The sequence below is a fragment of the Opisthorchis viverrini genome, assembly GCF_000715545.1.
Source record: "Opisthorchis viverrini unplaced genomic scaffold opera_v5_154, whole genome shotgun sequence".
Lineage (NCBI taxonomy): Eukaryota > Metazoa > Platyhelminthes > Trematoda > Opisthorchiida > Opisthorchiidae > Opisthorchis > Opisthorchis viverrini.
This window is the reverse complement of record NW_008751809.1, coordinates 82,679-109,094: the sequence shown is the minus strand read 5'-3', so window position 1 is coordinate 109,094 and position 26,416 is coordinate 82,679. Positions and strand designations below refer to the sequence as shown.

The 26,416-nt window shown below is 45.3% G+C and overlaps 1 protein-coding gene across 1 annotated transcript in view; it reads left to right on the top strand.

The window, feature by feature from the left end:
• Nucleotides 1–5,506, top strand: part of T265_06953 (hypothetical protein) — a gene marked incomplete at both ends in the record, with an annotated part of 34,146 nt that extends 28,640 nt beyond the window's left edge. Inside the window, 2 exons of the mRNA XM_009172359.1 lie at nt 3,307–3,394; nt 4,766–5,506. Coding sequence (XP_009170623.1) covers nt 3,307–3,394; nt 4,766–4,871 — 194 coding nt within the window. The remainder of the gene's footprint in view (nt 1–3,306; nt 3,395–4,765) is intronic.
• Nucleotides 5,507–26,416: the final 20,910 nt, after the last annotated feature.

Here is a 26,416-nt window from a genome sequence, read left to right as displayed (position 1 = left end):
CGAGCTTGAATGCCCACCACACTGCTGACCAGCTGCTGGTGGTCAGGCGGTCAAATGTTCAAACTACTAACAAGAAGGTCACGAGTTCAAAACTCTGGAGTTTCGTTAGATGCGCACTGCTTATGACTCCTACTAAGAATGAATAAGCTATAGAGCTTCTTGGCTTCTCAGGGTAGGTTGGCCTAACTGGACGAAGCTTCTATTGGCAATTCCGAAATCTCCCTACATTACTAATAATCTCAAAGTAGCTCAGAGGAAGAATAATTTCACAAGATTAGCGTAAACTCTGAAGTCGCCACTCGAGAAGCAATCAACACGACTTGGCGATGTGGATTCGGTGACCGAAAGAAGAATGATGCAATGTCCTGTCTCCGCGCGGATTAGTCAAACTGGTGGCCGAACGCTTGTGTTCAAACTACTAATCGAGAGATCGGCATTTTGAAACTCGAATTCGCGAGTGCGCGCTCCTGGTTATCCTTAATAGGGATGAATCGGATGTACAATGCCCTTTGGTTTTCCAGTTTCTTGACGACACCTCCATCGGAAATCTCAAATCTCCTTACACTATCAACGGCCATCATAAACTGACAATGCTAATTTGCTAAGTCTGCGTACAAATTAGGGGTGAAAGCAAGACCAAGAGGTGACTGGATGAATGCGAGGTCAGTTATTTGTTGTTGCTACACACATGACGTGAGATTAGGCTGTAAGCATATGTTTGTGCTTCGGAATAAAAGCTAAAAGCTGCAAGGAGATCTAAGAAATGGACAGAATCCAACAGGTGTTACGCGATTACACTTCTTGGTCATCCTAATTGAACCTTTGTAGCCACTTTGAAATGTATTCATCGATTCCGAGACGCCTGGTCGTTTACTATATGAAGTGGCTCCGCAGGTGCAAATAGACTAATAAGTTTCAGAAGAGCTTAGTAAACAATCGGTAGTTTTTATTTGGACAGCGTTTCGCTTTTGACACAAAAGCCTCATCAGGCCAAGTGAACAGGTCACCAAATTGGCCAGGTTATCAGACAGACGGGGAACTAATCAGTAAGTCCTCTTTAGATTATCACACTAGAACCGTGTTGAGTGGCAATTAACGGCTCTTGTCGGCTAGTGTGGTTGCCAAAATCCTCAACTGATGGGTTGGAGGAGTTTCAAATTAGTTCCGATCGCTTAGTGTTCCTTAATTTTCCACTTGATGATTCACCTCGAGTGGCACTAGTAGATATTTCTTGATCTTCGTGAGCATGTAAATGTTGCGACAATTCAGTTAGGGGAAGGGGAGTTGCGTAAGGTTCAGTGGAACCCAGATGATGGCTACTCTCCCCTCTGATAATCGCACACCAACACGCGGTAGCTCGATTGACCAAATACCGTTCTCCACACGCTTGCCAGTTCCACGCCTTCTATTCTGTTAACACTGGGATTCTTGGCAATTTCTACCGCCTCGGCTATCAGTCTGTGTGACGTGGACCGTAGTCCTCGCTTCAAAACCTCAACATTTTTTCAAGTCTATTTTGTGTCCCATGTTCAGTGCGTGTGGTCTTGGGTCAATCGAGCTAACACGCGTTGGTGTGCGATTATCAGAGGGAAGAGTAGTCATCACCTGGGTTCCACTGAACCTTACGCAACTCCCCTTCCCCTAACTGAATTGTCGCAACATTCACATGCCCACGAAGATCAAGAAATATCTACCAGTGGCACCCGAGGTGAATCATCAAGTGGAAGATTAAGGAACAATGAGCGATCGGAACTAATTTGAAACTGTCGACGGATTTTCAGCAACCTTATGAGTAGTACATTACAGAGATATAATTTGAAACTCCTCCAACCCATCAATTGAGGATTTTGGCAACCACACTAGCCGACAGCAGCTGCTAATTGACACTCAACACTGATCAAGTGTGATAATCCGGAGAGGACTTACTGATTGGTTCCCCGTCTGCCTTATAACCTGACCAATTTGGTGACCTGTTCACTTGGCCTGATGAGGCTTTTGTGTTAAAAGCGAAACGTTCCCAAATAAAAACTACCAAGCTCTTCCGAAACGATGACTTCTGAATCGGCTCCAAACTTTTTCCAGTTGATTGATGACTGATAATTTATTTTCGCGATGGACTATAGAGGGCCTGGATCCTTCTTCGATGTTATCGCTCCAGTCGCCTCCAAAGGACAACAATTTGATGGGATTGTACGTTGTAAAGTTGCAGCACCATAACCGACCGGAAGAAGTGACAAAATTTCAATCACAACCGAACTATTATGTCCATAGATCAGTGAGCGACTGTGTTCAAAACTTGTGTGTAACTCTTCAGCGAATGCATCTGCTTTTCGATTTGACTATATGCCTCTTCGTACGACTAAATTCTTGAACGGGTCCACCGTTGAATAAAACGGGCTCCCCTAATAACAACCCACACCTCCGAAGACGACCGACAGATTCCACTCTGCTATTCCCCAACGAGAACTGTTCTTTCAGAGATCGAGAAACGCGAACGATTACTGTCACGGCACTCGATTTCCACTTAGTTCTGGTTGATCAGTTTTAGCCTGTTGTGCCTGTTTTGCAATCCTGATACTGACTGATAGGCTTGACAACCCAGTTTAGCGTACAAGAACTGGTCTCGCGTCCTTTCAGTTACCGCGAATCCTGGGATATATTTTTCTGCGCGAGCTCAGCTCTTGTTGGACTAATTGTTTCTGTCGGTACGCAGAATACTGAGCGGAACCGCTCAGAGAAAGCTCATTTTGTATGGCTGAAAATGCAACCGAATGGCTCAGTTCTAGGCTAGTCGCGTCAAGTTTCTCACAGGTAAGATGGGCGCCATGCAAATGCATAACTGGACACTAGCGAAATAGTGTGTAACTGAGAAAAGTCACCGATGAATAGGATAAAGAAACGTCAATAAATGATTAGGTTACATAAATTCAGCTATTATTTCCCCAAGGTACGTCCTTAATCCGTGTCAATCTGAGTTCACGCTCCTTTGAATCATTCTGCTACGGAAAGCCATTGCGAGCTGTCGAGTATCATGGAACCGTACTCTGTCCCGCTTGGCCATGTCACGTCATACAGTTACGACTCCACTTTCAAACCGTTTGTTGCATAGGTTTAATCCGAGTGCTCAGACTATCGAAGTACTAACTACTTACTACTACTATTTACTACTAATTAACTTACTGTTTGTGGCCCTACTACAGTCGACCCAGTACCTCAATTGACACCGGAGAATCCGGCTGAACTTTCCCGTAAATTTCGATTTCACGTCAAAGCTGTTGGAAACTTACATGTTTACTTCGATTTCAGATGATACTGTCGTTCCACTGGGTGTTGGATCCATCGACTTAGGCTCCCTAATGGTCGGATTAACCACCCGTTTACTGAGCATAGAACAGTAAGTTGCTGTTATTTGGTGATTGTTTGTTTCCGCCTTATCTAACAGAATTGATGCGTAGTGCAAACTCGTTTACACCGAATTTAGCGTTCATCCTCCCTGAGTAGTTATTGAGCATTGAAATCTTTTTGACTCTCTTTCATTAGTAGCAAAACGCAACCTTATCCAGTGATTCGTTCTCGCCATACGCTTGGACGATACAACTTATCGCCTTCCGAATCGGCTCGTTATCAATGACTGAAACTGTGGTGTTTGACTTCAATGTAAAGACCAATTGCCTTTTTTCCACTTGTCAAGTTCGACTAGGTCATTGGGAATGTTCAGTGTTCTTACAAGAAAGGAATTCCGCCGTTGGTACACCTGTTACATGGTCTGAATAACAGTGAAAAAGCAATAAACAAGTGTCACAACCATGGGACTTGCTTTCTTCGGGCATACCAATGAAATATGGTAGATTTTAGGATTTATACTATCCCAATTTGCATGGCATTATTGTTCAGTTTCAAAGATACAGAGAAGGATCATGTGCTCATCTTGTTACCCATCAGAATGTTGGTAGATCGGGTTGCACACACCAGCTCGTTTTGAAATAATACGGAGATCCTAACCTGTCACATGTTAGTTATACGCAGTTCGATACCAGCGGTTCCGATGAACAGTCAAGTTTACGCGGCTTCTCGAGGACTCAACTTAGTATGGTATCCACTGTCCTAGTCCGTTTTGGAACGAGCAAACTATACCAATGAGGTGCCGTGGTCAATCTGATGGTACCTCCCAGTCTCCAGTGAATGCCTTTGATCTGTTAGGAAATAACTCTTTGGAACTTGGAATTTCTCAGGATGTGACTCACCTCAGGTTGCGTGCGTGCCACTAAGTAACCTTAAGTACTTGCACACTTTGGTTTCCAAAGGGAGGCGTAAAATGAGTTTCTACGGTCACTCAACAGACTTCTTCGAAGATAGTCTGATGTAGGAAGGCCTTCATTCGTATTGCGGGGTGTCTTCCTGATGAATCGGCTCCAAACCTAGACAAAATACGCGAGGAGTTTGACCCCAGTAGCTGGCCAAGTAGATACCCGAAGCTCTTAGTTTGGTTTGAATGATTGCGATAAAGCAAGCGCTGTTCACCAGAAAATTTAGACCATAACATGCATATGGAGAACTGTACTCTTCAGTTACTGAAGCGGAGCCGTTTCACCCTATCTTAACACTAAATGTACGAAACGACACTGCAGGATACTTGTTTTCGAATCAACCAAAACAGATTATCAGAAGCCATACATCCCAATTACAAGTATTTTCTATTCAATGTTGACTCGAAATTTTGTTGTAGTGAGGGTTCTTATGTACATATGCAAATCCATTCTTGCAGGCAGTTGGTTGAATTGGAACAGAAGTTCGATGCTAATCTGTCGGAAGTCCTCCAGCTGGTCCAAACGATACCAACATCAAACCTTCCATCAACCATGGCAGCCTGAACACATCGTTTATCCACTTCTGCGCCATCCGAGTTGCTTATTTTTGCGGGACTGTGGAAGACAAACCGCTGTCATTGCTATCCAGGTCACCCGTGCACAAGCCAAGAACCCAAACCTAGTTTCTCGGGTGCTCCTCTCTGGTAACCCACCTTTCAAAGCATACTTACTGACTAATGGGGATTCAATGGAGGCTCCTAATCGGTAAAAACAATCATACACACCAGATCTTGGAGCGCGTAGCCAACCAACAAAACAATTCTTCTACCTGGTTCAAGAAATAGCTAGATTCCTCACTTATCATGAATCTCTTTATCTTCTTCATATTACCTTTGGAAAACATGTTGCCGATACAAGTCACTTTCTTCCCATATTTGACGTTCTCCCATATCTCCGGAGTCACTAATGTGAAGACAATTCAACAGGATAGCATCTGTGAGACTATTACAATGCCTCATGTACTGCGCCAACGTATCTACAAGTCCGACTATTGGTTTCAGAATTAATCACCTTGGCTACTATGTCCCTGAACTGGTGGGATTTTCACCCACAGCTGTTGAAACTGATCCTGTATAATTTTTTTCTGCTTTCGCACACTGTCAACCTCAGTCCGATCGGTCGCCTTATAAAGATGAGCATAAATTTGGTAGAAGTGGTCGAGTAATCGAACGAGAGGGTTGACAGCATTATTGATTAGCTGGCTGTGGTGATCCTGCCGTTACCATTGGCGATGGAGTTTGAATGGAGCACCGTTCGGTTGTGCGCATAAAACACATGGTGTGTAGCAGGCTTGTTGTGTTTCCGTCAAGCTTTTAATTTGTTCTACCTTGCTCCGAATCAAATGCATGTACGGAGAGACAAGTCCCAATTCAGTGTATTACACTGCCCGGCGCGATGCAGCGACAATTTTGTCGCAGTAGCGTTTGTTCGTCCGTCCATATTGCGCACTCTGCAGCCCGGGATAGACGGCGTAACATTTCGTGCGCGCGACATTTTAGCTAGGGGTTTACTGCCTTGTAAACGCCAATGATTAGTTAGTTAAATGGAACCGTTAAGTCTGGTCGATCTGGATGGTCGAAACCTGCAGTTCTCGTTCGTGCTGGGATTCCAGAGTAAAAAGTGAACAATGCATCGACAAAAAAAATTAACTGTCCTCAGGGCTTTAAGCAGTTCAACCCCAATGTTCTGTAGTAATATTCCGTCATCGAACGACTACAAAATGATAGGCAGGGACCGATTCTAACTGTCCTAGGGCTTTAAGCAGTTCAACCCCAATGTTCTGTAGTAATATTCCGTCATCGAACGACTACAAAATGATAGGCAGGGACCGATTCCGCTGTTTAACCTTATCCCAATTTCATAGGGCATGCGTGGATCAGGTTAGCCGCCCAACAATGCCAGAGCGGTCCCATTGGTCGACGGTTAGCGAACCTCAATAACACAATGAGGGTATGTAACCTTATTGCTCATAATTTTATCCTGAAGGCCTGTATAAGATTAAGTCGAAAAGCAGGAACACATAGTCTACAGTCGTTTGTGTTTGGCGTCAACGGCACGATGTATTAGGTAACTACCGTTGAGCTACAATACTAACAGTATGAATAGCTTAAAAAATTGTTTTAGACGCGAGACGCATTCACCCTCAAATCAGTTTACACTAGAGTGAAGCATATTCACCATCGCCAAACGCGTCCCACTTTTGGTTGTGAAGGGTTGGTTTTCCCGACAAATTCTATGATACAAGAATAGCACTATAGATGCTGATATTACGTCGTAGAGCAAATGGTCTGTCTCCAAAACAATCGAGGGAGCAATCGCATGAGGACACATTGATGTGAAGATTGTATTCGGGCTAGGGTGCTGCTGGGCCACAACCTCGTACGGCAAGACAGAACGCTTCGTGGACCAGGATCCTTGGCTCAGAAATGTGTCCGTGAGGCTGTCATTGATGTATGACTATCCGGATCAAGTTGCCACGTTTTCTCCAGCCCCCAAGAGATGCTTTACTATATGTATATCCAGTGACTACACTAATGGAAGGCACCACGTAGATGCTGCATAATAGCTGTGAGTTACTGGAGGGTCGCATCACGATAAGCTTAAATCTCTTCGCGAGAATATCGGGCTTCAAGATGTCACTTCTCGAAGTGGACGATGGTATAACAAAATTCCATATCTACATATTCATCGTAAATAGTGGTTTTATGTCATGATGTTGCAAACAATGTCTGGAAAATACGTTCTTGGAGTGACCTGACTTCTCCGAACCACTAGAGCAGTTCTGAGACACTCTGTGTTCGTTTCTTGGCACCTTGGTCAGCTCGATGTTTCTTTTCAAACCTTCTAGGTGTGGCAAAGAAGCTACACAAATAGTGCTTGGACCGACCCCTTCCTTAGCATAAACGTAGCAACTGTTTGACCGTGTTTTGCCAGCAGACCAGCCAACCAAGGCAAGTGAATGCCTGACCCAACAGATTTTTCACGATACGGGTCAGGTTTCTTCAAATGCTCTGGTTAAATTAGGAATTCGAATTTTATTGTCCTCAAAGAATTTTGTCGTCAATTCTTCCGCCCGTCCCGTTCAAGCAAAGGGTTCTCAGATCCTATACACAGGCACCACAGTTATCGAGTCAGTCGGCAGACACAGAAGTGCTCAGGTTCATCAGTGGTATACTCGGTGCGGTGCTAGGGCTAACACATTGGCTGCTTTCCAAAATAATGACGGGTTATTTCCAGCCTAACTAGTGCAGCCTGAGAGTCTTCTGCAACCATAGGCGTCTGGGTTTGTATTTAAGCCATCTGGCGTACAATCTCATTATCATTGTCACATGTAATAACCGCGTACGTCTTGTACAGTGGTTGTAGCTGCCCCCGTTTCGTTCACCGATGAGGTGGGATAGATAGCTGCGCACTGGAGGCGGGAGTTGATAAAATAATGCGTAGATGCAGCACTGTAGGTGGACTATTAAGTGGGGGGTTGGGAAGGGAGCTATGTATTGAAGGCAATAGCTTGGATGCATGAGCGCCATTGAGGGCGCACCTTGGCCATGTCTGACAATGTCCCTAATCATTGATATGGGCCGTCTCGGGATCCCCATCCAGGAAGACGTCAATGACCAGCTGGCAATGGCTTTCACACTTCGCTGACAAGTCATTGTTTGACCGCCTCTGGTTCTCTTCCACCCTTCACGTGGTTGTGCGAAAAGAGCCCCTCGAAGAAGTCGGTCGACTGGCATACGCAACACGTGGCCAAGCCAGCACAACCTGTGCAGTGTGATCAGGTCATCTATCGAGGGTGCGTTTGTTCTCCCGAATACCATTCGACAAACTTCAGCATTGCTGATCCGGTGTTCCCACCAGACTCGAGCAATGCTCCGAAGACATCAATGGTCGAACACTGAAAGTCATGACGTCCTAGGCACGCAGCGGCCAGGTTTCTGATCAGGACAGCCCATATTATCGAAGACACTACTCTTAGATGAAGCTGGCTAGATAGCACCGAGAGGAATTCCCGCATTGCAAATGGCTTTCGAGATCTCGTTCTAATCACAATAAACCCCAGAAATATAGTCAACCGGCACTTACAGTGAGCATTATTTCTGTTCGATTTGGGGTGCAGAAATTGATCTCGGTCCTCTATAATCAACGAAAATGCCACCTCCCACATACAGAATTTGACGAAAGAATACCGGTCATGTGGTTAGCACATAACCATAATAAGCTAGTGCGTTTCGGAGACATTGTACCCAGTCTCAAAACCCACAGCGCACTCCGTCGCATGTTTATGAAGAAGCAAGATTAAGATAATTTTTGATGAAGTCGGAACTACGACTGCTGGAGTTTAAGCAGAGAACATAAACAGATGGGCATTGCAATATAGCTTCCCTCAAAAACTTCGCTCAACTATACCACAGAGGCATCTACCACGGAGTATTCCGTCAAGTACAGACACTTCTACTCGAAAACAACATAATACCAATCCCAGCATACTCAGAGGCAAGATGGCTCAGTGGCTAGAGCGTGAATTTACTGACAGGAGGGTCCGTGGTATGAACCCGACCTCCGCCTCTCCACTTCCCCTGTCCGCGTATCCCAGCCCTCGTGCTTTCTTCGGGTGGCATGGCAGTTAGGCACCGAACGGGTGCTACAGCTGAACGATTATCTTATAGTTCGTCAGCATACTCAGCTGTGAAAGCTCTGCTTCACAGTGCGAACATTAAAGGGAGATGAGTGAACCGGATGTCGGAGTTTGTATGTGAACATCTAGGTATCGGATGCTGGTTCTGCAGACAGACGCGTAGGGTTTGCTCTAGGTGCGATGCAAGCCAAACGAACCTCTGGTCCAAGTGATCAGCCAAGTGGAAATCAGTTCATGGGGGCGTAGAAAGAATAAGTTTAACAGGTGTCAACCGGCTACCACTCACTTGCTTCATGCAACAAGGCGACCCGACTGGCACTGAATGAAATGGATTTTAGATGAGAAGTTCATGGTTGTATTCGAAATGCGACACTACATAAGGGCGCAAATCAAGGCAAGGGACAATTAGGGCCCTCAACAAAAACAGGCACAAATGCATGAACACAAGACAGTGGATGGTGGCTATATGCCACCAGGCTAGCTTGTTTTCAGAGAACGTTGAAATTTATGTTCCATTCTCTGACGTAGAGACAGTTTTTGCGCCCTCTGTCCAATAATCAATTAGATAGCACAAAATATGGGTCGGCGTGTAACCTCTCTGTATAGCTCAAAGCAACATGGAGATACACGAAATGTCGCATCTCAGTAGGATAATCTCTTCTTAGCTACAATGTCCGAGCTTCTGTAATTGTTCCCCTGGCACAACAAACGTCAACGACACGAACAAAAAGCCATAATCGCAGTGGGTAGACGGTCCCATCACGCGAGAAAGTCGTTGGATCAAGACTCCGTCTTTCAGGCATCTCACATTTCCGAAGTAATCATCTCGAAATGTCACCTGAGCAGAGCCGTTGCAACTCCTTTCTTCATATCTCTCTCTCAATGAAGATTTCGTCGTATCATTAAATCCAATCTGTGCGAATTACCTAGAAACACGGTATAGCTAATTCATGCCTATTGTGCGCATCTCACAAAACTCCAGGGAGTTTCGAAACCGCGATATCCGGGCTCGTAGTTTGGACTTTTAACCATCCAGCGAAGAGCGGCTGATCAGCAGTGTGAATGAATTGCGCTGAGACAGGATGTAGCGCCGTTCTCCCTTCAATAACCGAGTCCACATCACTTAAGCCACGTGGTCATTGGCTCCAAGGGTGACAAACTGTCACACAATTTTCAACAATCTTGTGAAGCTATTCTTCCTCTGAGCTACTTCGGTGTTAGTGGTAATCTAGGGAGATTTCGGAATTTTTGGGAGATTCCATCCAGTAAGTTAAGCCCAATTACGCTGAAAAGCGGAGGAGAACAGCATGGATTACTCATCCTCAGTAGAAATCATCAGCGGTGTGCATTTCACGAAACTTCGGAAGGTTTTGAACTCGCAACCTCCCGGCTAAATGTTTGGACACCTGGTCTTAGACTGAACCAACAGCTACCAAATTTGCAGCACACTTGGGATCCAAAACTGAAAGGCACAAAACCGCGCACTCTCATGAACGCTATCATTGTTGGCTCAGTCGATTCGCCCTTCAGGCGCTAGTTTGTTATGGCTAGTTTTTTGCGAGAGATCCTGGAGGTCTTAGCAGAGAGCAGTTGAAGTGTTAGTGGACCGTCCCAAAGTTCAACGAGGATCAACCCCATTGGATTAAGCGCGTGTTAAGATAACAGTTGGCCGAAAATCAGCTGTCATCGGATGGTGGAACTTAACCAAATCAGATTCGGATGACGTTCTTTGGCTGGTCAGTGTATGACTTTCGACGGCCTCTGAAGCAATTTTAATTCACTTGCAATAACCTGATCTTTTCGGATGCCGAGGCCAATAAGACATTTGCGCACAAGTGTATATATACACTCGAACTTTGTCAAGAAGGCTTCTAAACCATAAACTTGTTATATATCCATGTATTCATACCATGCCTAAGCCATCTTTTCAAACGGCGCGCTTTACCGCCAAACCTGTCCCCGGACCACTGCAGACTAAGCATTCTGGTGGAAACTGCCTATGAAAAAGTTCTTGCAGGGAAATCACATCATGATCGGTCATAAACAACGAATGAATTCCGGTCTCGATCATTAGATTACGTGATTTCGGAAGTGACAGCAGAGACTGCACTAAGTGATTACAGCGAATGAAATGGTCCTCTTTATAGTTGCTAATCCGTGTTGGTAGCTTTTCCGGTTTCTCTTTATACTGATTCTAACTGAAAACTGAATTGTGACTTATATTCAGCAGTCCACATTGGCAAACTGTTGGTTTGTTTGCAATCAAGCAGGGGAGATCAGTTAGTTAACTAATTAAAATCAGTTCTGAAATTATATGATATTCTCCGGTGACCATTTGAAAAAAAACGAGTAAAGCATAGTCGGTCACTATACGGCCTAAAAGCCTGAGCAGTCAATCGTTGCCTCTTATTAATTTTCTAGCGCGCACAGTATCTACCTGTCTTTTCTGTATGTCAGCTCGAAGAATAGATGGTGGTACAGCTTAATCGAACTCACAATAGGGATTAAAACACAAGTTTTCAATTCTGGGCCGTTTCTTCGGACAGTCATCATTGTCAGCTGTAATAACCGCGTACTCGTCGTACCGTGGTTGTAGCTGCCGCAGTTTCGTTCACCGATGTTTTTTGGGGGATAGGTACAGTGGGTTGTCAAGAGGGGGGTTGGAAAAGGAGCTATGCATTGAAGGCAATAGCTTGGATGCATGAGCGCCATTGAGGGCGCGACTGGGCCATATCTGACAATGTCTCTAGCCATTGATGTAGCCCGTCTCGGGATTTTCCGCCTTCTTTGAAGAGGGCTGGATACCGACCGTCTGGTCCTGGTGCCTTCTCACGTTTCAGTACGGCTATTTCGTATCCTATTTCTTCTTCTGAAGGGCGATCAAGGTTTAGATTCCATTCGCCCGTATGCATTATCTCCACTGGTTGTGTTGCATGAGGCCAGCTGAACTGCTCTTCGAAGTGTTCGGCCCATCTCTCCAGTCGACGTTTTTGCGAGTGAATTAATGAGCCATCTTTTTCACTTATCGTTTCGCTGACCGTTGCTTTCCTAGGGCCAGTCGATCGTATCAGTTGATAAAGGGCACGGCTGTTTCCCGTAGCAAAAGCCTTCTCCATCTCCCGAGCTTTCGATGTCCACCAGAGCTCTCGGTCTTTCCTTAGACTCTTCACTATTTGGCGTTTGAGGGATTTGCGTGCGCCGTCGTACTCGTTGCCTGCTGGTATGGCTTTCCTGGCATCAATCATGGATAACGACCTCGACGACATCCAGTGGTCCTGTGGTCGAATTGGAGAAGTCGGGCAGACAGTACTGAACGCCGCTAGCATAGCTCCTTTCACATTTTGCCACGCTCCATCCACATGTTCACTGCCATCACAGTATTGTTTTACTGTGGAAAGTTGTTGGGCTAGCTCAGATCGATACTGTTGAGCTACGGCAGTTCTTCGAAGAAAGGGGATTGGTATGCTTCTTGCCGACTTGCAATGGCCTGAAGGGAAACTAACTGTCAAGCGTGCGCGCACCACGGCGTGATCGGAGTCAAGTGGTGTGCCTGGGGAAAACACCTTACTGCCTTCACACTCCTGTCGCAGAGGACAGTACGACTTTACCCCCAGACCGCCCCGTACCACGATTGCTCGTAGTGCGGGGTCTCGCTGCTCCCCTTTGGCCTTCATGGCATGGTTGTACCTTGTGGAACGAAGTTCCAGCCAGTGTAGCCCGCGGGATCATTGCAGCACTCAAGCCCGACCACCACGTCAAGGTGGCAGATTTAGGTCGGGAGAGTCGGGAGGTCTTCGGAGAGTTAGATATACATTTAGTCGTTTGCAATAGCTGCCAAGCACAGAGAAGGCTTGCTGCAAACCTGTCACAGTAAACAACCTGGGCTTCCGAGAAATGGTGCTAAAAACATGACAAGCTAGGTCCGTCAAGTGCTTCAGTCAAGCGTCCCATTCCATATTGCCGTGTAAAATTGCGTTACGCCACCCACTGTGGAGTTTTTATTACCTGACAGATGATGTTAGAGCATCCATATGCTATCCTGAGAACGAACATAAAATCCATCCACATGAGCTGAACTGGGCTACCTAGACATGCTAGATATCTTCCAAACCCCGAAAGCCTGTCTACTTAGCCACCTTTAATGTTCACACACTGAAGCAAGCAGGTCAACAGGTGGTTCTTGTTAGTATACTGGATCATCTCTGCATTGATGTATGTTTTCTGTCAATTACAAAGGATGTTGGACGCAAATAATGTGATCGAACTGACTGCCCCCTTTCTCAGGTTCGGACTGCCTACCTCTGTTGACGCAGAGGCCGCTGCAGTGGGATATGCTACGGCGTGTACTGTATTGAGCGACCGAGCGGAGGCGTCTCTGCTTGATTGAATACCCGTTGATAGTCGCCTCTGAGCGGTTCGGTTCGCAACATCTGCGAAAGAAGTTAGAGGAAGTGAGGTCCATCGCACTTTGTTCATTGTGTTTGCTCAAGTCCCAACTGACTGGAGCTCTGAATCTGCCAAGGACAGTTGCTATGACGCTCTATGTGCTCTTCTACAGCGGGCTAAAGACTCAGATATCGTTGTGGTTGCCGGTGCTATGAACACCCAGGTAGGCAGACTAAGCACTGATGAGGCCCGATCGGGTGGTCGTCTTGGCTTGGACACGAGACACACGGATAACGGGGATAACTTACTTCAGATGTGTGCCGAGCACAGACTGTTCCTTTGCAGTACGAATTTCCGGAACAGCGTAAACCACCTAAAAACGCGATGCCCACCAACAAACCACCTCCCAATCCAAATAAACCAGATGTCCGTCAATTATCGGTGACCAGTGTCGACCACCACCTGCCGCTCATTCTGGAACACCAGCGTGGACTCCGACCATGCACTAGGACGCTGCTGCTTTTCATTATGCTTTTCAGGTGGACGCAAATCGCGCACACCTCGCTTAGCCATTGAGAAGCTAGTGCAACCAGAAGTCAAACGAAACTATCAGAGACAGATCCTAGAAAGCCCGCAGGACGGTACGACGTCGGATATGAACAGCCACTCGGAAAAGATATCCAAAGCGCTACTCAGAGCCGGAACGTCTGTGTGGGGTAAAACCCAGCCGATTTCATCCAAACATTGGATCTCTGATAGGATCATGTCTTTTTTGGAGACCCGGAAATAGATTCCACCTGGCCGCAATCACAACTCCACCTGACGCATCGCCTGACGCCAGGTGAAACTGAGTATCCGTGCAGACCGAGAAGCTTGGTGGACCCGAAAGGCCGAAGAAATGGAAGATGCAAAGAATGCTGGAAACGTCTGCAAGCTGTTCCACTTGATCCGTTCAGCTGGCCCTCGGAAACCTCTTGTCGGCGAAATAATCAGGGACCAAAATGGCTCCCAGATATGCAGCAAAGCAGAACGTTTGGACCGCTGAGTACAATACTTCGAGCAGCAGTTCAGCTAGCCATCTGCCACTTCCAATCCAGAAACCTGGGACTCAACAGAAAAGTAGATCGTAAATATGGAGCTGCCTTCAGTCGCAGAAGTCTACGCAAGGAAAATCGTGCTGCTGGTCCTAACGACCTTCCGGCTGGTCCTTTCAGGGATGGCGGTGGACTTCTCAGCCAGTGTCTGTCTAGCCTATTCGGGTCTATTTGGGAGAAAGAGACCGTCGGAGACAAGTGCAATGAATTGATAGTGGTGCCCAGTTTCAAAGAACGATACGCACATTGAATGCGGTAACCATAGATGTGTTAGCATGACAAGCCCTCTGGCGTCACTGATTTTTTGTCGTCTCACGGTGGCATGCGAACCCTTGACCGGTGAGCATCAAACGGGATTTTGACCGGGTAGAGGCTGCGTCGACATCTTCACGTTCCGTCAGGTGTTAGAGAACGCTATATGAATAGAGGACCCACAATCTTGGTGTTTCATGACTTCAAATGTGACTTCAACTTCGCCATTGATACGATCATGGAAGACTCAATATCAGCCTCCAATGCCTGTGGAGTCGAAGTGCTCCCGGGGCGTTCGCTCACAGACATCGAGTACCCAGACAACATAGCTCTTCTGGGATCTGACCCCGTGGTAATGCAAGCAATATTAAATAATCTAAATAATTCCGCCCTGGCATGCGCTTCACGCCCGCAAAGTGTAAAGTACTACTGCAAGATTTGGTGGGCCCGGAACCTAACCTGATGATTGTGGATGAGCCAATTGAGGTAGTGGACAAGTTTGTCTACCTTGGCAGTTGTATCAGTCCTGGTGGTCTCGCGAGAGGTAATATTTCCATCCGGATTGGGAAGGCCAGAGCAGCGTCTGTGAACCTGCACCAACTGTGGCGTGGGTGTGACATCAGCTTCTCTGTCGATAGTCGAGTTTTACAATGCTGCGGTGCGCTCCACATTACTATACGGATCAGAAACCTGGCCGCTGCGTGCCTAGGACGTCATGACTTTCAGTGTTCGACCATTGATGTCTTCGGAGCATTGCTCGAGTCTGGTGGGAACACCGGATCAGCAATGCTGAAGTTTGTCGAATGGTATTCGGGAGAATAAACTCACCCTCGATAGATGACCTGATCACACTGCACAGGTCGCGCTGGCTTGGCCACGTGTTGCGTATGCCAGTCGGCCGACTTCCTCAAAGGGCTCTTTTCGCACAACCACGTGAAGGGTGGAAGAGAATCAGAGGCGGTCAATGACTTGTCAGCGAAGTGTGAAAGCCACTGCCAGCTGGTCATTGACGTCTTCCTGGATAGGGATCCCGAGACGGGCCATATCAATGGTTAGAGACATTGTCGGACATGGCTCAGTCGAGCCCTCAATGGCGCACGTGCATCCGAGCTTTTGCCTTCAATGCATAGCTCCCCTCTCAATCTTCCGAATTAAATATCCACTGACAGCGCTGTGTTCACCACCTCCCGCCCCAATGCGCAGCTACCTACCCCACCTCCCAAATCATCGGTGGACAAAAGTGTGGCAGCTACAACCAGTGTATGACAAGCAGGTGGTTCTTACAGCTACATTCAGGTTAGTATGTTCGTGCTCTAACCACTGAGCCATCTCTACATCAGTCTGTACTAGTGTCTGGTTTGACGTATGCATCCCTGAGTTCGGTCCTGGAAAATTTGTGGCAAACTGTTTCCTATCGTTTCACAATCTGCACAACGTTTGGTTGATAGTTACCGATTACACGTATACTCGCGCCAGTCAGTCCTCGCGCACGTTAATACGGTACACGCCGTGATCTGTGTTAGCCGCAACTTTTCTGACCGTCAATCTGAGCTGTTTCAGATTACATACTTAACGCGAATCGCCAAATACCACAAATTAGCACTGAATTGTCTTGAATTTTCGGGACCCGAAACACGAACATGAAGTGCTTTTAAGGTTGCGCACGCCTTCGATGCGCAGAAATGCCAGTGACCCTATCCAAAGTGCCTATGCTCTTTTAGCGTACCTAGACCCATTCCGCATATAAACTTCTCCCTACTTTATACTAGTCGATCACATCAAAGGAACTGGAAAAGGTCTGGTAAAGTGATTAAATTGGAGAATATATACAAGTACAAACGAAGGTTATATCTCCGGTCCTTCTCCACCAGGTACCATCATTGCAATATTACTGCCATTGAGCAAAATATGAGAGAGCTTCGTGATTCTTTTTCCCTGGGCCGTAAACTCAAATTCTGTTACGTCTACTAGGACCATATTAACGTAGCTGTCGAATCCAAGTAAAGTTCCAACCATTTCCTTGTCGTTCTTCATCACAATATGTATTCTGGATCCAATACATTTGTCCACCAGTTCCAAAGGAAGTAACTGGGCAACTGCGACAGACATTAGGACAAAGTTCACGAAGGGATAGGCACAGAATTTCTAAAATCCAACACAGCGAGAGTAGACCAATGCCTGAAATGCGCAATCAAACGAACTGCGTGCGAGCTATCAGTGGACCAAATCGCAAGTCCGGATCAGAGGCCAGGGCCGTCCACTAAGTATTCACGAATTCAGTGAATGATACACGGGATTGAGGCTTTGGCCCAAGCTCCTCGGGTAAGGTATGCTTTGCTGTGGCTCCCATTCTCATTGGCCGAAAGACGCCAGAGTCATGACCGAACATGGAGGACTCCGGCTTCTCACAGATTTATTCATCCATTCATCTCTGTTGACTAGTACGTGACATGAATTTCGAACCAGGCTGTTGAGTCATAAAATCCCAGATTTGTTATCATTCGCAAGCGTGGTACGTTCGCAATTGGTTTCGTTTATCGTTTGCGCCAATCTATTCACGATTACTTTTTTGTCTCATTATTCATTTTCATTGTCTCATTTGGTTCGGATTTTGTACAAAGTAAATGCTTCTCGTATGAAGTTTTGTGTCAGGTTGCATTTATTCCTTGACATGCACCCACTTATTCACCAACGTGAACCTTATTATGACAAGCTCTTCTCCACTGAAGTTCTCCGCGAAACATAGCAAATGTGTGCGGAACCACTGCATTGGTATGTTATATGGGAAATGCAATTATTTGTTCGCCTGGTCTTGTTGCATTTTAAGTGTACGAATTTGCAGTGTGACCAGTAGCCATTCAAGTGTTCTGACTTTTGCACACCCCAGCAGCCTCTCTCTCATGGGCGAGGTGCGTTCTATGGATAACCGTGAAACCAGACTATCACATTCACGTCAGAGGACCCTGCGCAAATGCTCCGTTTTAACCGGAGAACCCGAGGACAGACTGGTGCTTCTTTCGAAAGCTTTGGTGATGCAAAGTTAGTCGCCCGGACGAAAACAGATAATGCGCTCCCACCTTTGAAGGACTATCTAGCGCTTTCTAGTCTTGACCTGTTGGCAGCCGGAGAGGTTATTCAAATACCTGACAGTGGAGTCAGGAGCACTAAGGCGTCAATTATGGGAGTACAGGAAAGTACAGAATGATCATCTGGGGCTGGCTTCTAAAACGACAATGCAACGGCATACTGGCCCATTGAAGCCACTTTTGCGAGCGCTGGGTGCGTGCCCCTTCACCTAGGCTGCTTTTGAGAAAATGGAAACAGCCAAACCCACGAACTTGCTGCCACCAAGTCTCCTTCAAACGTAGTAGAAAAACCTGGAGCTGTCTCCTGGCGTACAAAAGGCCTTTCCGAGATTGACACGCCAATCCGAAGGTCGCCTTCTAAGGCACGAACATCGAATTCATCGTTTATAGAAGGGAAACGGCCCAGTCATAATAACATCCGGTAAGCCCGATAACGCTTGTGGATTGTACTACCCTAGAAAGTATATTTTTTGAACCGACCGAGGCTTTATATTGCAGCCTCCAATCCGTCATGATAGACTCACGATGTGCCAACGACTTTGACGAGCCGGTCGGAGTAAATTGCACGAGGGCGGAGCAGCCAACATCTTTATCTTCACATTTATCTTAAGTTGAAGAGAGGTGTGCTGTAAGGAAACCGATAACTACGTGACAGGCCTCTGAATGGCCAATGTTGGATTTTCAGAGGCACGCAGAGAAGTCCACGTTTCACTTTGTCTCGACATTAATAACCCTTGCGCCCCCACCCAAGAAAAGTCACTGGCGAACAGACATGAATGAAACCTGTCCTTGCGGCTTTGGGTGACAACCACATGTGAACTATCCCTAGAAATTAGCGACTACTAGTTTTCATTTTAACTCTGATAAACTAAATCATTGTCACAAGATCCAGATATAGAATTACCAGTTTGAGTGCAGAACACATTTCACATTGGCGTTGGTCCACTGCGTGCAAAAGAGCTCTCGGACTCAGTGTCTGCACGCCAATCAGATTTGATACAAATAGCGTCTCTACTGCGTCCGGTCATTATTACTGAAAAACACTTCGTCGGTCAAGTGATAAGTAGAAACCCCATGGCACTTGGCCACCAAAAACCGTTGTCCTTTGCATATAATTATCAATCTTTATTCCCAGCTGGAGTGTGGCACACTGTCACGATTGGTCACAGTGGTATAGTAAGGGTGGAGGCACGATTATCGTCAGAAATAGTTCAACAAATGATAGGAATTATCTGAAGCGGATGCAGGATTCAGGATGCCACTTAACAAGAAAGGATTGGCTGAGCTTGCTAATATAATCCGACTACGTTACGAGGAGCACAGAACAGACCACTATAAGCATGTTCCTGTTAACTAATTATCTAACTATATGGTTCACTCAAGTATCGATCTAAAAAACCAACAATGTTTGTAAAGAGATGTCTTATGTTTTCACACTTAGCGTCAGTCGACCATCAAGCTTATGGCCAAATGGAGAGTATTTACATAAAAACCTTTTGGCAGGGCCCAGGTTTGGCCGAAATGGCTACTGGCAAGGGACGCACCCATTGGCCTAGGCTGTATGGGCTATTTCAGAGTAAATTAAACTAGAAGCTGATTTCGTTGTACGCTGTGCAGGCAGTTATGACGATAAAGAAAAAGCCATATAATTGCTGATGGATAAAGAACTTCCAGGATGACGGACAGGGGTTATTTTAACTGGAGTTTCCCGCGTGAGCCGAACAATACCACAGTTTGGGATGGAAAGTGAATATAAGTTTTGGTCACTGGTCGCATGAGTACTAATATCAGCCTCAAAATCGGTGACTCATTGCGACAAACTCCATAGAAGAGAGCTTTAAATGTTGATAATGAATGAATAAAACCTTTATTATAATTCATTTACTTTTGTTTGCATATGACCACTCTCGGCTCAGCGCCACTGCCGACGAGAGAAAGCCCGAGGTACTGGAAGGGGAGTAGTGATATCAGCGCACCACGTGGTGCGCTAGGCGATCCTACATACAGGGCGCGCCCAACCACCACACGAGGTTTTCCTCCCCCGTGCACGCTACCAGGGTGTCAAGCCACCCAACAGTTTCAGTTACGGCTCTTACGTCAACAAATAACTCTGAAAACCAAATATTTCATCCGTTGATTGGAAACCCAGGCCAGTAAAACATCTTAGTTAGTTAGAACAAGCCAACATCCGCTGAAAGATGCAGGCCAATGAAAAGATTGTTAAAGCTTGAGTCACGAGAAGAGATACTCAGAATGTGTACATCATACCTCAAGGAAGATGAAGCATTGATGGGAACCACTATATGAAGCAGAGGCACACAACAAAGCTATTTGTGACTTAATGGGCTATGAAGAAAATCAGAAATTTTATTTATTGGGCATTTTCGCACTGGCTATTTTATTGTGCGATTTAATGTGCAATTTTACTGCACAATGCTTGGTCAGAAAATGAAGCATGCTCCTCAAGAGTGAAGAACTGTGCTTCGTTTTTTATAATGTTTGGACTTTGGCAAAGCGTAGCACCAGTGCTAAATAAAGCTGACAGAGATACTCATGGGGAGGCCAAACTTGAAGGAAAAGACATAAGTCATCCGGGCACGGAAGATTAAAGTAGTAGGTGAGAAAAATGACAATGTCAATGGAGGAGGGTATGAAAAGAATTACAGTCCGCCGCCAGATAGTCTCCGCAATAGATGTGCACTTCAAGCGGCAAATTCAGATGCAGTCTCATGAAGTGAAATTGTTGCATGAAAGATGGGTAACAGCATGACTGCTCGCGAGGAATGCACGAGGAGGACGCTGCGCCATATTTGAGTTAGTGCTTGAAAATCCAAATCGGTGAGTACATACTAGGACCAGTTGGCAAAGCCCTTGGGATGAGAGCGCGGTTTGGATGTACTAAGGGATTCTTTCAAGAAAGTGTCCGGCGTCAACCGCGGCGTGAGAAGACGCTCGGTTCTAGCAATAGGAAGGCGGGATTCGATGATTTTCAAAGGTTTACACCAGAGCGTTTGGTACCGATATGGAAGTGGAGCGTGTTATAATAATATGGTTTATTCCCATCTTGTGGGTGGCATGCCGTCAGACATGGTCTTAAGGTTACAGTTGGAATGAGGATGTGACTGGCGGGGATTGTGGGTACATAGAGCTTTTGGAAAAAGGAGATCGTCATAGGCGGTGGGCTTTATCCGATGCAGATGTGGTCACCACTAAACGGGCACGAGTGAGGAAGCGCAGTTACCACGTTTTTCGTAGTAGGCATCAAGCAGGAGCAGATCGTTAGGGTTCGTAGGCGGCGTAAATAAAGAAAACGGGGAGATAAACAGGAGGTTCCTCGCCTGAAATATAACAAAAAAGTGTAAACTGCAAAAGATGAGGAACCAGAACATCAGATCTGTTGATGCACAAGAGTGGGCGTCAACCAGCCGGTCAGAACTGACAAAAACTCAAAACCACCGCTGAAGCCTCGTGGCCTTGGGCTTTTGGTCTCAGGGCTAGGATCACAAAAGCGTAGGTGGGGATATTGAGGTGAAGAGATTAGCAAAGCGCACAAGTGGTAGCAGGAATCTCAGAAACATTGTGTATAGTGAAACTGCAGAAGCTCACTTGTGTCGCTGTTGTGGAGTCGGGCATTATAGTTCTTTGAGGGGTGATAGGACTGCAACTTACGATTAAGAACGCGAACTAAAGAAAATTATTGATTTTGAGGGGAGCACGGACTGGAATTCCGTCTGAATGGTTAGATTCGAACCACAGGGGTGCACAACCCATGAAGACAGCTGATGCCAGGTGAGGAGCTTATTCATGTTTTCAGTTAATGTAACCAGTAGACGGAAGGTTACGGTCGGGAGTTGGGACGGAATAGTTGCGGGTGCGCTATCGACTGTGTATGGCAGTGCCGTGCCATCACATGCACACTGTAGGGTCTAGAAAGTCCTACGCATCGTGTGTACCGCGGAACTTACCACGACGTTAGATCGCTGCCAGCGATTCACGTTAAACAGAAATTCGCGTTGTTTTATAACATTAGGCAATGTTTCTCACCCGGTAGTGATGGATGTCCTTGAATATTCACTCACGCAGATTAGTTGCAAAAATATTCATTAGAAATTGGTATTCTGAAATACGTAGTGGTTTCCTTGGAAAACTTATAATTTTGGAGAAGTTAATTCCATTGTGCAATTACTGAGCGGTGACAACTACGGAGCACATGAAGCAGCCCCACTGCGGAAACAACATTTTTTCCGAACCCTCAGTAAGGAACTCGCACCAGTTGCCCCCATTGATAAATCACCTTTTGACTTAATAATAATAATAATGAGGTTCCGAGAAAAGGAGGCAATGTCACGAATAGTGAGAAGTATTTCACTTTCAAACTAGATTTATTTATCAAGGAGCACGCGAACATCGCAGTGATTTTTAAAAAAGCAGGCTTTGTTGTTGTTTGTCAAATTGGGATTATAATGTCAATTTGGATACAGCGGAAGCACTATCGCCTCTCAACAAATTTTTAGAGGAAATTTTTGATGAGAAAAAAGGGTCACATCTTATTTCTACGGTTGCTTTGTTTGGTGCATCCCTCGCTTCTCATTAATGGATAGTCAGAAATCACGCAGAATCTGGCACACAACCCTTAAAAATGATTTGCGATTGTCACGTGCCATCTCACTTATGACACAACATATCTGTTCACGAAAACGATCACAACATTACACTCTTGTGAAAACATATGATATTAAAAACGACCACTTCAGTAACTATTTGTTGTTCGAAACAAAATTAAATATGGGTTATCTCAACACATATTAAAGAGGGCAACTTGTTTGTTATGCACAATATCTGCGTTGTTTCCTTGGAGAAAGTCAAAGCGGCCCAAGTAGTGACCGAATCCATTAGATCAGGTAAAAAATGAAAATGAAGCCAATTAGGGCCAATGAGGCCAGTATGGAGCAGTAATAATGAGTGCGAAAATTGGTGCTCGTTACTTCACGGCAGATGACCTGTTATGTAGCCACCACAGGCAAGCAGGATAATCAGTAAGGACAGGTTCTTAAAAGAAAAAGTAACTTCTGGTAAAACAAGAGAGTACGGTAACGAGTACATTTGACCAGTGTTCGATATCATCGAAGTTTGGAGTGCGAAATGTCTTACGGGCGGCGGGTAGAGGAGGCCCGGGGGATAACTCCGAACATTTTGGGCGCCAGGTTATCTGTACCAATCCCAAAACACTCGAGGGGAGATCAAAAAATGAAGGAAGAATTTTTATGTTGCGGTAGCTAGCAAATGAGAGAAAAAGATACAGTTTGGGGGCACTGCGCTAGTCGGCAAAGTACACAAAACGTCTAGATACGACACATAAGTCATAAGGTTGCTGAAATTTTAAACAAGGTGTATTTTGCGTGAGACCAAACTTAATTCCTTTTAGATTTGCAAGCGGCACCCAGCTCTTTTCGTAGCATCGGGTGTACGTTAATTCTACGTTGTGCTAGGTAAAGCCAATCTAGATTGAAAATAGCAAGGCGATATTTACAATCGAGATAAAAAGCGTAAGTAGTATATGATTTTGTGCAACTCATTATCACGGTACCATGGGCACGCAGAAAGCTGAAGCTGGCATGAATAAATGTCAAGGTGCAGAGCCTAGTCAGAGCATTGCAATGTTGGTATATATCCGCCGCCTTCCACGGCAACTGTTCTGCAGATGGATACGAATGCAGCCGGTAATGCACTCTAGTGTACTAGTGATAAACAATGCCTTGTTAGGACAGTGGGAACGCGAATCTTTCAGGTCCACTGCGGGCACCCATTTCGCTTACAACTCAGCCAAAGTAAAAATGGAATTAGACGAATGGACGTTCACGACTCGCATTTATAGCAAACTGAAACCCGGAAAGTAGCGCTGTAATCGATATCGGCTTCAGATCACTTTTCATTAGTAATCACACACAAGCATCACTAAGTTCCGCAGGAACCACAGAGCACGTCATGTTTTCTGGCCCACTGGAAACGTGGACCGATCACTCCTCGAATAACAAGGAGAGAGGCCCTCGTCCGAGAAAAAAACAGAGGCATTCTACGTTGGTATCCGATGCTTGTGTTTGCTTTAGTCTTGGTTTTACCCCATCTCTCGCCCAGCTTTTGAGAATACCTACTACTTATCGGTCCTCTTGGATAAAAAGCGTCACCGAAAACCTTGACTTATATTCCTGAACCCGAAAAGAACTAACCCAGGATCACCCACAGTGTCTCCGAAAACCGGTTTGAGGCACGAAACTATAGCGGCTGGAGAATGAAAGGGTAAATCTTGGACAGCATGGCCCAACCGGGCGTGTTTTATGCTCCTTCTGTTGCTATACAAATACCAAAATTTACCAAAATTTACCAAAATTTACCAAAATTTACCAAAATTTACCAAAATTTACCAAAATTTACCAAAATTTACCAAAATTTACCAAAATTTACCAAAATTTACCAAAATTTACCAAAATTTACCAAAATTTACCAAAATTTACCAAAATTTACCAAAATTTACCAAAATTTACCAAAATTTACCAAAATTTACCAAAATTTACCAAAATTTACCAAAATTTACCAAAATTTACCAAAATTTACCAAAATTTACCAAAATTTACCAAAATTTACCAAAATTTACCAAAATTTACCAAAATTTACCAAAATTTACCAAAATTTACCAAAATTTACCAAAATTTACCAAAATTTACCAAAATTTACCAAAATTTACCAAAATTTACCAAAATTTACCAAAATTTACCAAAATTTACCAAAATTTACCAAAATTTACCAAAATTTACCAAAATTTACCAAAATTTACCAAAATTTACCAAAATTTACCAAAATTTACCAAAATTTACCAAAATTTACCAAAATTTACCAAAATTTACCAAAATTTACCAAAATTTACCAAAATTTACCAAAATTTACCAAAATTTACCAAAATTTACCAAAATTTACCAAAATTTACCAAAATTTACCAAAATTTACCAAAATTTACCAAAATTTACCAAAATTTACCAAAATTTACCAAAATTTACCAAAATTTACCAAAATTTACCAAAATTTACCAAAATTTACCAAAATTTACCAAAATTTACCAAAATTTACCAAAATTTACCAAAATTTACCAAAATTTACCAAAATTTACCAAAATTTACCACCAGCAACGGTCAAAATTTTCGCCAACGGGGAAAAAGACTTCGTCCCCCAAAGCCAAATGCCCGAGCAAACCGGGCTCCCACGGAACGAAAAAACCCCGCAATTCAAAAGCATCCCCAGAAACCACGAAGGCAGGCCCCGTTGGATCCTTGGACTTAAACCGGGCACACAAATATTAGGTCTGCTAACAAACTTGATCCCTCAACTTTCGGCTCCTCACCCACAGAGGCAGCAGAGTCAGTGTTGGAATATTTGTCCACAAACTGCCTCAGCCTTTTCAACAAACTCGGCGATGTTAAACATTCGGGTTGCCTCGAACAATTGTCCATAAACGCACTTACAGAGACCTGCTCACACCAGATGTCTCTGAAGCGGAGATCTTGATAGACGGTTACTCTATTTTTCAAGCCGACTCAAAACGAGGGAGTGTTGGTGGGGTTGCTCTGTATTTACATGCGGCCCTACCAAACCGACTGTCCTCTCTGACACCACCCCGGCACCCTTTTGCGATGCACTGTGGGTCCGAATCCCGCTACGCGGGTTCGATTCTCTCCTTCGTGGCGTGGTCTACCGTAGGTGGCTTCGACGCTCTAATCGCCTCCCGAATGGAGCTCCAGCGCATCGAATCAGGCGGACTTTTTGCGACGGCGATGTTTGAAATCGTTCAACAGAGCGCTTGGATCCAACATGTCATGGCACCCACCAGATACCGCGCAGGCCAACTACCATCCCTCTTGGATTCGGTCATCACCAACGAAAGACGCTTCGTTGATCAGGTAACAATTAACGCTCCGCTGCGACATAGCGACCACTGCGTGTTGACGTTTGGTTCCATCCGCTATTGGGCCAGAAACCCCGAAAGTCGATCGTGGTTTCGAGACTTCTGTCGTGCAGGCTTCTCGGGAATGCGCATCTTCATTGAACAAGTCACACTGGGACCAGCTCCGGTGGAGGAACTATATAGGACCATTGTCCAGAAAGTTCACAAGGCTGACGCGACGTTCGTCCCACAAAAACCCGTCGCGCCAAAAAGGATTCGGCGAACTCTGGAAATCCGCCAATGGAACATACGAAGACAAGCGATCATTCTGGACCTCGCTCGAAAAAAACAAAAACATCTTCAATTACATGAGATTATCGCCGCAGAAACAAGCCATCCGCGTTCTCCTTGAGGGACAGAAACGGAGAACCGACGAATGACCGATCAGTGGTATCTGAGTTTTACAGGGAACAGCATGCGTGTCTATACTCAGCACCAGCGTCATCGTCACATACACTCTTGTCAAGGCGAACTACGAACAGCCTCTAACCGACCTGGTCTTCACGGTGGAGGACATTCGTCAACTCTCGCAAAAGATCAACCCATTCTGCGCGTTGGAGCCCGACGAGGTCCATCCAAGGATCCTGAAGGAAACGTCC